General features: G+C 42.2%; 1 protein-coding gene across 1 annotated transcript; it reads right to left on the minus strand.

Annotated features, from left to right (window-relative positions):
- Positions 1–1,657: 1,657 nt before the first annotated feature.
- On the minus strand, positions 1,658–11,829 carry LOC129072955 (complement factor H-related protein 2-like). The gene is made up of 5 exons (XM_054576570.1): positions 11,655–11,829; positions 5,798–5,992; positions 4,544–4,720; positions 2,860–3,042; positions 1,658–2,430 (listed from the first exon to the last, which is right to left on the minus strand). The coding sequence occupies exons 1-5, from the start codon at positions 11,713–11,715 to the stop codon at positions 2,231–2,233; spliced, it is 816 nt and encodes a 271-aa protein (XP_054432545.1). The 5' UTR covers positions 11,716–11,829; the 3' UTR covers positions 1,658–2,230.
- Positions 11,830–12,332: the final 503 nt, after the last annotated feature.

The following is a 12,332-nucleotide window of genomic DNA, read 5'->3' on the forward strand; positions in this document are numbered from 1 at the left end:
CGGTCACCGGAGCGCGTGGCGGGGCCCGGTGAAAAAGCCGAAGCGACTCAGAAGTGCAGTTTGGAAGTTCGAGGACAGTCGCAGGGATGGAAAGCGCAGCATGGAGAACGGAGGCGATGATATTGTGACAACCACGTGGACAGTACGGGACAGGGGCTGGAAATGTCAGGGGACACTTCGTAAAACGTGCAGTTGTCTAACCACTACGCTGTATGCCTGAGGCTAATACACAATAATATTGGCTGTAAACTGAAATTTAAAAATTCTTTTCAAATTGGACAGTTGATTAAAAAAAAAAAAAGAACCGGGCACTGGGCATAATTCGGAGTTAGGAGGAGGCTATGGAAACGAAGTTGGCACAGAGGTGAGAAGCAGGCCTCGTTCAGGGCTCGGGGAGTCTCCAAGGTGTCGCGGTCGGCGGTCGCAAAGGTAGCAGCGCAACCAACGCCCCCGGTAGGGGAGGCTGGCCTGGCCGAGGCGAGGGCTGCACGTGCTGTTTGGGAATGGTTGGTCACCGCTGAAGAAACAGCAGCATCCCCTGGAAGCTGAGTCTGGAGCAGGTTGAGGAATAAAAATATAAGGTGCAAAAAAAAAAAAAAAAAAAAAAAGAGACAGGGTGTAATGAGTTTATCGCTAAGCATGAGAGCGAAGGGACAGAGGTAGGTAGCTTGGCAGGGGAGAGAGTGCTAAAGGAGGTCTTTTTGCATAAAATGGGGAAAAAATGTGAGCATCTTCTAATGAAATGGGAAGGCGCTGGGAAGGATGGGTGGAAGATATGGCAGAGGCGGTTTGCGAATGGATTGCAGAGGGTTCCTGGTCAAGTGACAAGGGATGGGACTCAAGGCCCAAGCAGAGACAGACTCATTCGTGGGTGGGAGGAGGGACAGGGGTTGGGGCCGGAACGAGGTGATTCATGGCTTATGGCTTCTGTTTCCACTGTGCGGGGGGAAGTCATCCGTTGAGAACAAGGGGGTGTATGTGGGGGGAGAGCTTAAGGGGTTGAAGAGATCAGAGAAAGTCTGGAAGGGCCAGGTGGCGAGGGGCCGAGGTGAGAGCAGGCGGACGGGTTGCTGGACAGACAAGCACACCCGGCCGGCGGACGGGCTGCCCCCTGCACTGTCGCTTCCAGCTGACCTGTGAGGGGCTGAGAATCGTGTCGCAGCCGCCGCCACCACGCTGCTTTTCAGAGAACTTGGTTATGAAATAATCTTTTTAATCATAGTGAGTTCGAAGCAGAGTTTGCTTGGGTGACTCGCCATCTTTGTAGCAAAGGGACGCGAGGTCCACGATCCAAGAATGACGAACAAGGGGGCGCCCTGGGGCGCGCCGAAGCTCAGAAGGGGGCTGCCTGGGCTCTGCACCAAGATGCTTTCATTTTTCAAAAGGAAGTTAAGAATTCCTAGGTATCTCTCCATTTATTCAGGATAAGGATCAAAACACTGGAGAACATTATACATTAAAACTGAATTCAGGGCAAGGGAGCGTGATTCTTTGGAGGAAAAAAAAAATGGAGTAAATGGGAAGTGTAAAGTCTAATCCAAACTGAGAAATAGTTTGGCTAATCGGCTTACTTATAATTTGGAGACTAGTTATCAGAATTTCAACTTGACAGGGTCTTTGCTTTTGTATGTTTTCAGAATAACTTCTGAGAAAAAAATTTCAGTTCTTATATTTATTTAGCATCAGGTAAACTGTTCTGTGACCAGGTATTTTAAGATTTACAACGTTAGCCGTAGCCGGGTGGCTCAGGTGATTAGAACACAGTCCGGTACATCTTACTGACAACACGGGTGTGACATAGTTTGTTTTTTTGTGTGTGTTTGTGAAGTGAGTATATTTTGAAGATGGAGACAAGCATTTTTTCCCATTTCCTCTGAAGCAAGAGTCTCAAATTGCCTCAGAAGTTACGGAGAAAGCTTTGAGAATGTGAGGAGAACACTTGGGTGCCAGCAGGCCATTGAGGAGATGGCATCTAATTTCTAGCCACAGATGTTTTATGAACAGAACACAAAATATGTTGTTTTGCCACACTTAAATGTGATGCTTTTAAGAAGTGATTTAGTGATCTTTCAGATTACTAATGATATCTAATACCATAAATTCTCACTCATGAATAAACATGAATTAAACCATACTTGAAAAATTAAATTGAACAGAATTGGATTAGGAATAAAAATATTCTCAATGAACGTCTGTATTTAAATTTTAAGACTGCACTATAACTCTCATTTTATTCACAAGTGGGATAAGCAATTTTCCCTTCCCGGCATGTTACTCGAAATGCAGAATGTGGTGACTTTCGACGATGACGCCAAGATCGACAGTCAAATTCAATAATATCACCTGTTTTAGAATAAAGTTTTCTCTCGTTCCTCCATCTTAACTGTATGTTATGTTTTTCCATCATTTCTTCTGATATGACACATGGCTCTGAAGGTAAAAACAATGGACATAAAACATTAAGCGGCATACAGATGCTCACTGCTGAATTTTAGACCGCCTTTCAGAATCTTCTACGCTGACCCAGGAATTTATTCTCAAAACCTTTTCCAATGGAATTCACTGAAAAGCCATCATGTAGATGTAAGTCATTGTAAACATGACATACTCTGTGTGGTAATTAAATGTTGTCACCAAAGTTCACAAGACCACTTATCATGTGGAGAGTTTTCATAAAAGAACCTTTGTTGCTCTTGTTACTTAAGAATTTTGCAAACATCATCTGCTCGTGCATCACTATCAGGCAGTCCAACATTCGACAGAGTAATGGTTAATCCGTGCAAGTTCTCTTATACACGGCAGAACATCACACCCTCTACACAGATGTCCCAGGACCCGTGAGGGCAGGAACGCACTTACCTAAGCATATGGGTGGTTCTGACCACTGTCCGTCATGGCAGGTTATTTCCCTGTTTCCCTGCAGTTCATAGTAAGCCTGGCATTGGTACTGCACGGACGCTCCTGGAGCGTAGACCGCTGAGGAGAATGTGGTGATGTCTCCATTGTCGATAGTGGGAGGGGGCCCACACTTTCCACTGGAACCTACAGATAATATTTGACTTATTAAGAGACAAACCCATCAAACAGAAAACAGAGGAATGTACAACTATAGTACAACATGTAACATGAAGCTTCATGCGAGTCTGAGGAAAGGATTCAATAGAGAAAACCTAATCATGTAGAGTGAGAATCACACCATTTTGCAGCTTTCGCTGATGCCATAGTGAAGGTCACATAAACCAGAAAGGAACATGTCTGCTTTGCCCCATTCCAGTGCAAAAATGTTTTTGGTAATGACCAGGTGCCAGGCACATAGTTCATGGTCACAGAAGACTCTTTGTACTCTCATACAATGCACCGCAGCATCCCTTGGACTCTAGGCATTTAATTTTTATTTTTGTTAAACAAAAAAAAAAAATTTCAAAATTTTAAGAAATAAATTGGTAGAAGGTAAAAGGGTATGTTACTTTCATATTTTGGAAAGAGGGACTAGAAGCAGGACTTCCTGTGCTACCTCTTCTAAATACAACTACAACTTCTGGACAAATATAAACCAACATGAGGCTGTGAATGGCCCCAGCTGGCGTAGCGCGGTTGGTTGGGTGTCATCCTGTAAAGCAAAGGTTACTGGTTCGATTCCAGGCCACGGCACGTTGCTGGGTGGTGTGTTCTGTCCCTTGTTAGAGGCAGCTGGTGGGTGTTTCTCTCCCTCTCATTCTCCCTCCCTCCCCCACTTCCTAAAAAATGAAGTTTTTAAAAAATTATAAAAATAAGTGCACAATAAACATAATTTAATACCAGCATAATAAATATGGAGGGGATGAATAAATGGTAACCAAACTCCCCGACAGAGAGGGAAGACACAAAGTCTAGCCTAGAGACTGTTCTCCTAAGCCACTGACAGTGCTTTAAGAAGCCCACTCTCAGGGTCCCAAGTTCCTGATTCAAATTTAGCTTCTCCTTGGTTTTCATATAAAAGCGTAAGAAACTCCAGCTTTACTTTAACTCCAATATATTCCTATTTTCCACATGGCTCCTTAATGAAGTGTTTTTTTTTCATATTATAAATTATACCCTGAGAACTGTCACTTCACAGGTGCAGAGTTCTGAGGATGTGATCAAAACTTTTGTGCTAGTTTTTAAATGGTACGCGTTTAACTTTGTTAATGCCAAGCAGATTTGTTTGCTGGCCATGTGATTTTACAAGTGTGATATTTTAACTATCACTGCATGAGAAATTTAATTTTATCCTCATGCTATGTCAACTGATTTTGCATAATTTTATTGTAAACATTAAGATCACATTGCTGAAACATGTAAGCGTCTTGCAAAGATTTTTGCTGTGTTCCTGATGAGTGTTTTCTAATTTTGCCTAAATTTCATTTGCGTGAGCAGGCAAAATAATTTCTAGTGATTCTTCAGAGACTGGCACATCCACTTCAACAGAATTGGAACCCTAAAACTACAGCCATTTACTTACTACAACCATTTCTTTAGCAAATAAAAAGGAAGACAGGATCAGGGGGGACAGCGGTTTACTTACCGGTGCGGCTGCACGTGGGGGCCGCGGACCAACCGCTTTCTAGACACGTGATGCTACCCTGGCCATTCAGGAGGCTGTAGCCCGTATCGCAGACAATGTGCACAGTGTCGCCTTCCTCATGTGTTTGTCCTGAAGATGCAGAATGGCCATTTTCCACCCAAGGGAAAAAGCACTGTCCTGAAAAGCCAAAAGATGACTTCTATAAATTTTACATTGAGAAGGGTGTTACATTGTGCAAACTTCACAACAAAAAATAAAAGTGCCAAAACTACTTTCTTAGAAAATGAGTTCCTGGGCGCTAACGTTGGCATGTAATGTCGTTACTCATTACTTACCCATGAAACCATTTTTACATTTGTGAAGTTCCTTTAGATTTCACGAGAGTGACCACTGTTTTCTCACTTGATTGGCTAACTTGCTTTCTGGAGGAAGAGACGACTCACTTCCTTTGTCTGCCCCTTCCGTTTTCTCTCCTAATTCTGACCCTTCAGCCCCTGCCCACACTGAGGCGGTGAGACAGATGTAACTCACAAAGACGCAGCTAATGAGAAACACGAAGGGAAAATAGTAAAAAATGCTTTTTTCAAACGAACTAAACAAACAAAGGAGCAAAACAGAAACAGGGACGTGGAAATAAAGAACAAACTGGCAGTGACCAGAGGGGAGGGGGAGGGGGTAAGGGGGCAGGAAGGGGAGGGGTCCAGTCAAGGAACAGCCGCCTATAAAGGGCCCACCCACAAGGACCGCGGGGGACGAGGGGTTTGACTGTGGGAGCCGGGAGATGTGTCCGGCAGCAGGGAGCAATGGGGGAAAAGCTAGGACAACTGCAATGGACCAGAAATTTAAAAAACAAGAAATAAGCAAACGCATTTTTTAAAAAGCTAAAATAAAGTGCTTTATCCAAAAGAACAGTACATTTTGAACAGATATTACGTGTAAAAATGAACTCTCCCGAGAAGAATCTGTGTTCCGATAATTACCAAGTCAGAGCGTTTAAATCAAACAGTAGTTGAAGTGATCAACCATCAATATTTGAAACTGAGAAAATGGAGATATCCCACCAAGTTTGTATCTTATTTTTTGCCGATTTCATGCCTGAAGAATGAGGTACCTTCCCTTTGCTGGTTCCTCCAGCCCCCGATGTTGTCATTATTTAGACTCTGTGACCCCTATTTGCGACCCCTCCCCCCTCGCCCCACTCACTGAATATGCTGAATTATTCACTCACGGGGAATGATCGGGGTATTTACTCACGGACACACTTTGGCGCAGGTGACCATCCTTCCTCTGTACAGGTTATTCGAGTCCAGAGTGATTGCGAAGGAGAGGCAAAGCTATGATCACAGGTGTAGTAGAAATATTTTCCCGTAGCAACGGGGAAGGTTTGTTTATATCTGTTTTCCTCATATATGTTTCCATGTTTTATTTCTGGAAAATCACAAGTTCTTCCTGAAGGAAAAAAACCAGAATCCTACATGAATGAACAATTCTTCTTTATTTGAATAATCCCATGGATGAATTTATTATTTTGTTTATCGTACTTTATCTGCTTGTATTCATGATTGGAGAATTGGGATAATCTATAATTCAGAGTTCAAAGGGATTGGAGGAGCTTGCGATGTTTAAGGTTTAAGTTCTTTAGAAGTATTTCCAAGATTAAAGTCACAGAGAAAAATGCGCACGCTGAGGGAGAGGACGGTAGGGGCTGGAGCCGGTGACCCTGCCGGAGCCGAGGAGGCCGCTCTGTGACGCCCGTGGGGCTGTGTGCAGTTCTCAGCTCACTTCCCGTCCTGCTTCCTCCTGCGTCCTGTGCGCACACCCCCCCGGAAGTCGTGGCCCAGTCGAGGCAAGGAGATGCATACCATGTATGCGTGAACGCATTTTTGTATATGGATATGTGTCTGTAGGACCCTGTAGGACATTGTCAATGAAGCCATGAAGAGAATTGGAATAAAAAATATGCATTGAGTGAACAACATCAGCAACACCAGTACAACCAAGATGGAATTACTCAATTCTGAAATGTCCCCTAAAAATGTGTATGTAGGTATAAAAATACACCTGAGTGGAAAATAGAAAAGTGGTTTTCGATTCTTACCGTCCGCTTAAAAAAATATGTAGTGATCATTGCATTTGCTTGCCAGGGCTCCCTTGCCCACTGCTGCAGGGTCGTGGCTTAAATAACAGCAATTTATTCTTTTTACACTTCTAGATGCTAAAAGTTCCGAATCAAGGTGCCGGCAGGGTTAGCGCCTCTCTCCGTGGTGTGTAGATGGGTGTCATGCTGGTGTCTTCGCATGGTGTCCCTTCTGTGCGTCCGCGCTGTCTCTTCTTGTGCACGCACCAGTTCGGTGGGCCCGGGCCTGCCGTGATGACCCACTGTGACTCCGTCACCTCTTTGCAGACCCTACGAGTTTGGACTTCAACATTCGGACTTTGGAGGGAGCCAACTGAATATACAAAGGTGTCTCTGCGCACACAGAATGTCCCCTGAGTGTGTCCCTTTGTCCTTCACAAACACTGGTGAAACCCAGCCACAGGGTGTTGGCTCAAGGGTTACTTTTAGAAAGAGTTCACTAACAAAAATAGTGTTAAACGGGATAGAAGCTTGGTTGTGCTGTTGTTATTTTGGGGGGGGGGGGCAGTTAGTAGCTAGAGAAGGAAATTGCCCAAATATACCCAAATAAAAAACTGAAATAACAGACCAAAGCAGCAAGCTATTTAAATGAATTCCTCTTGCAAACTAAGGGATAAAACATAGTGATTCATAGTCGATATCTAAATGGTGGAACGAAGGATTCTAAGGCACATTAGAGGTTTTATTTACATTAACTCAGGAATGTGAGTATTTGATTTTAAAGGAAAGTAAGAGACTTTTAAAAGATGCAGAAAGGAAGGATTTAGAAAGATGGTAGAGGAAGGAGAAATATGTAATTTTATAAATAAAATCTTAAAGTTTCTATACATGCAATAAATGTTATTTAAACTAACACACAAAATAAATCACTTTTTAATTAAATAAAAGTTAAACTACCAACTCTACTGGTTATAAGATATAATTGTTTAATATGTAGATTGCACTTAGAGATAATGTAGACAATATTTTGCAATAAAAATGAAAACAAATCAGTGAACAGTAGAGATAATGTTACAAAAATAATTTATTTATTCATCATCTCTCAGAGAACTCCGAACTCTAATAAAAATTTATTGCCAAATTTCATTGGGAAATTAAGAATGTTTTACTTTTTGTTGAAATAAATATTTGTTTTCACCTGTTGCTAATTTTTTTGAAATATTAAATTGACTGTAATGTTAAATACATTTACAGGTTTATTAAGGTATAATAAAAATTATAAGATGCAAATATTTGAAATGACTGATTTAATGAGTTTTCACATGATTCTAAAAGACATTCACCATATGTAAGATTATGACATAGGAGAATCAAGATGGCGAAGGAGTGAGTGGAAGTCACACTGACCTCCTCCCAGGAACAACCTGGAATTACAACTAAATTGTGGAGAAATCACCTGGAACAAACAACTGAACAAGAGCGAGAGAGGAGCCTTGTAACCTCAGAGACAGAAGAATCAGCTTTAGCACAACCTAACTGGCAAGGAGTGTGGTACAGACCTGAGAAGGCGGGCAGGGCGCCCACGGGCGGCAGGGCGCCCACGGGCGGCAGCGCCAGAAGGATATTGAAACGGCCAGTTGGATCCCCCTGAGTAGAGCGGGGTCTACACTGAAAGCCGGGATCTCTAGCCCACAGCACCAGAGCCCAGAACTAACGGAAAACAGCCAGTTGCGAAAAGCAGCAGGTTTGCTCTCTGCCAGATACAGGCGGCTGAAGATGCAAAGAGCCTTCTAAAAGGACATCACAAAATTTTTATTTGCAGCCACTTACTCTGGTCTCTGGCAAAGGCGGGGGCAGAGTGGGCTGGAGACGCCTGAGGAGAGACTGGGGAAGGAGGCTTTGGGGAGAGAACTGAGAGAGTATCCGGCGGGATTTTGGGGCTGACTCATCCCCCAGGGGGCAGCCCCCGTCTTGCTCAGGCAGAGACCACTCCCCGTGAGCGGCACCAGCGTCAGAGGACCCAATGGCCCCGCCCCTAGGTGGGATTCCACCCCGCCCTGTGCTGTCTAAGCTGCCTGCTGAGTGCAGAGTGGCACCTACAGACAGTGATCCCTGGCTAAAGGGAACACAGAGAGGTCTGGAGACACTTGAGGAGAGATGGGGGTGGAGGCTTTGGGGAGAGAGCGGAGAGACCAGCCAGGGGATCCCGGTGCTGACTCCTCCTCAACATGGCAGCAGCGTGAAAGGACCCAATAACCCCGCCCCCAGGAGGGACTCCGCCCCGCCCTGAGCTGTCTAAGGTGTCCTGCTGAGTGCTGACTAGATAAACAGCTGAAGGAGACAGCCACAAACAGTAGATTCCTGGAAGTCTCGAACAGACTGCCTAAGGTCAGACAGGGACAACATCTGACATCATCAGAGGCAGATCCAGAAAGTAAAAACAGTGGTCTCCAGCCATAGAAGTTCACACCACAAAGTCAGGAAATCAAGACAGATCAACTTAAGAATCAGAAGCAAAAGAGAATAGTCTCACAAATAATGGGAAGACAAAGAAACATCCCTCACTCGAAGGGAAAGGAGGAATCCCCACAAAGAGAACTAAATGAAATGAAGGCAAGTAAACTTTCAGATATTGAGTTCCAAACAATGGTTCTAAGGAAACTCAATGAGCTCAGTGAGCACAGAGAGAATTACCAAAAATTACAGGGAAACTACAAGGAACTTACTGCAAACTATATCAGCATGAAAAAGGACATAGAAACTATCAATAAGAGACAAAAGGAAATGAAGAATACCATTTCTGAACTGAAGAACACAGTAGAAGGAATCAAAAGCAGGCTAGATGAAGCTGAGGACTGAATCAGTGAGCTGGAGGACAAGGTAGAAAAAAGTTCCCAGAAAGAGCAAGAAAATGAAAAAACCCTCAAACAGAATGAAGAGGCATTGAGGGAAATGCAGGACAATCTGAAACTAAATAATATCTGTATAATAGGGATACCAGAAGGCGAAGAGGATGAGGAAGGGATAGAGAACCTGTTTAAAAAAGTAATGATGGAAAACTTCCCTAATTGGAGAAGAGAAAAAGGCACACAAGTCCAGGAAGCACAGAGGGTCCCATTCAAGAGGAACGCAATGAAGCCCACTCCAAGACACATCATCATTAAAATGGCAAGTATCAAAGACAAACAGAGACTCCTAAAGGCAGCAAGGGAGAAAGAGGTAGGAACATAGAAGGGAGCCCTGATACAGCTAGCATCTGACTTCTCAGCAGAAACACTGCAAGCCAGAAGGGAACGGCAAGAAATATTCCAAGTCATGAAAAGCAAAGGCTTGCAACCAGGACTGCTCTACCCAGCAAGGCTCTCAATTAAAATGGAAGGCGAAATAAGGAGTTTCTCAGACAAAAGAAGGCTAAAAGAATACACCGCCACCAAACCAGCACTGCAAAATATACTAAGGGACTGCTTTAAGATGAAGAAAAAGTTTCTATCAATACCCATTTCCTTTCAGAATTGCCAATACTTGATATTACCAATATTTTTTAATATGTATTAATCTGATTGTGACAATGATGTGTCATTTTAATTATTCCTTTATTATTTGTTGAAACTAAACCTATTTTAGTATATTTCTTTCCTATTTCTATTTTTTTTTAAAAGCTTTAAATGACTTTTTGGAATTCTTACCCATTTATTAATTAAAGGTTTGTAGAACTATTTTTTCTAAAAAAAAAAAAAAAAAGCCAAGAAACAAAAAACCTATTAACCATGTTTTAGATGTGTTGCAAATACTTTTCTATTCTATTCCTTGTCCTTTAACTTTTTTTATACTATGTTACTATATAGTTAAATGTTTAATATAGTCATATTGTCAACATTTAATTTATAGGTTCTGGGGTTGAATATTTTACTTCAGGTCATGAAAAATATTAGTTCTATTTTCTTCTAAAACTCCTTAGATTCTACATATTGATTTTTAACTCACCTGAACATTTCTTGTATGTGTAAAATAGGGCTCTATATTTGTTTTATTTCATGTAATAGTGGTCCATGCACCTTATTTATTGAATAAGCCCTATTTTACCCATTGATTTGAAATATCAACTTAATCATACATATATTAATCAGATAGAAATGTTTGTCTCTAGAATGCTCATTATATTTCATTGATCTATTTGATTATTTCTGTGCTGGTGTCATGTTGGTTTAATTGCTGAGACTTTATAATGGTTTTAAATTTTTAGAAATATTTTATAATTAACTTTGACATTTAAAAAATAAATAACTAAAATCGATCTACATTTGCTAAAGAAAGAGAGAGAGATGGAACTCCTACCTTTTGAGATAACATGGATGGAATTGGAGAATGTTAAGCTAGGTGAGATAAGCCAGTTGATGAAAGACAATACCATACGATCTCACCTACAAGTGGACTCTGTTCAACAAAATAAACTAATGAACAAAATAAACCACAGGCACGGAAACATGGAGCAGACTGAAAGTGACCAGAGGGGATGGGGAAAGAGGACAGTGGTGGAAAGAAGGGGAAGGGAATAGACAAGGAACACGTATGAATGACCTATGGACACGGGCAACAGAGTGGGAATTGACTGTGGGGGTGGGGGGCGGGGGGGATGGGGGGAGGGAGTAAGGGGGGAAAAATTGAGACAATTGTAATAGAATAAACATGATTAATAAATAAAACAATAAAATAAAAATAAAAAAGATTATGAGACTATCCATTGTTCCTAAAGGCTTCTTAAAGTTCTGTGAACATATTTAAATAACCTCCATAATTGGTTTTGAGAGTCCTTTTGCTGTGAAACTAAGGAAATAAAATTAGTAATCATTTATTTTATTTTCCCCAGAGATGAATACACAGTAATCTTCCTATAAGTTATTCTCTATTATGATGTCAGAATACACACTATTCCTACGAGTCGGTCCGCTGACACCTAGAGACACGTGAAAGTAGGTACGACACGAAGTTGCGGGTTAGAGCGAGGCTGCGTGTGCAGCTCTGGTTTCAGCTTACCTTGCCCATGCGCCCCGGAGACCCACAGGGTGACAATGATGCTGATCAGGGACAGCAGCATGTTGGGCACCTCCGATGGTGTGTTAACACAAAGATCCCAGTCGTGCTGCTTGGGGTTTAAATCTTCCTTGTGAGCGGTTGTTCATGTGACTCTGAATTTGACTGCCCTGCCGGGAAGCTAGTTTATTGATGGCACTTAGTGAATATCAAAGTTCAGAGAGTTTTGCAAATAAATTTTCCGTAATGGTTAATCATTTCTTGACTTCATTTCATCATTGTACTTGTGCAACTTATCTTAGAAATAGTAACACACTTGCTCAAAAAGGGATATGAAACACTGACTTTTAAATGAAACAGTTATTGAAAATGCGTGAGGTTGCAACTGTCCCTTGTCCTATATGGACCCTCACCCAGCTTCAGTCCTCAGGGTCTGTGAGCACCAACTAGTATTTCTGGACCCTGCCCTCACCTCTGGACTTCCTTGTCCATAGAAAAGCACTGATTTCCCCCTCCCCCTGCCCCCGACAAATGTATAATAGATCACATGACACAGTACAAGCGTTTTTCAGCATATTCTTGGCATTAAGATTTCTTAACTAATGTGCTTTGAGATACCTTGCTATTTAGGGTACAATATATTCAGGTGCGCACAACAGAAAAAATGGGAAGAACAAAGCC

This window comes from Pteronotus mesoamericanus, unplaced genomic scaffold, assembly GCF_021234165.1.
Source record: "Pteronotus mesoamericanus isolate MK-2021 breed Mesoamerican mustached bat unplaced genomic scaffold, CSHL_Meso_final contig_347, whole genome shotgun sequence".
NCBI classification, from domain to species: domain Eukaryota; kingdom Metazoa; phylum Chordata; class Mammalia; order Chiroptera; family Mormoopidae; genus Pteronotus; species Pteronotus mesoamericanus.

Bases quoted from the DNA above. Each gene is read 5' to 3' on its own strand.
- LOC129072955 (XM_054576570.1), bottom strand. From the start codon at position 11,715: ATGCTGCTGTCCCTGATCAGCATCATTGTCACCCTGTGGGTCTCCGGG. The intron at 5,993-11,654 runs GTAAGCTGAAAC...TTTTTCCTTCAG, and splicing joins CTCCGGGGCGCATGGGCAAG to GAAGAACTTGTGATTTTCCA. The intron at 3,043-4,543 runs GTAAGTAAACCG...TATTATCTGTAG, and splicing joins CCCCACGTGCAGCCGCACCG to GTTCCAGTGGAAAGTGTGGG.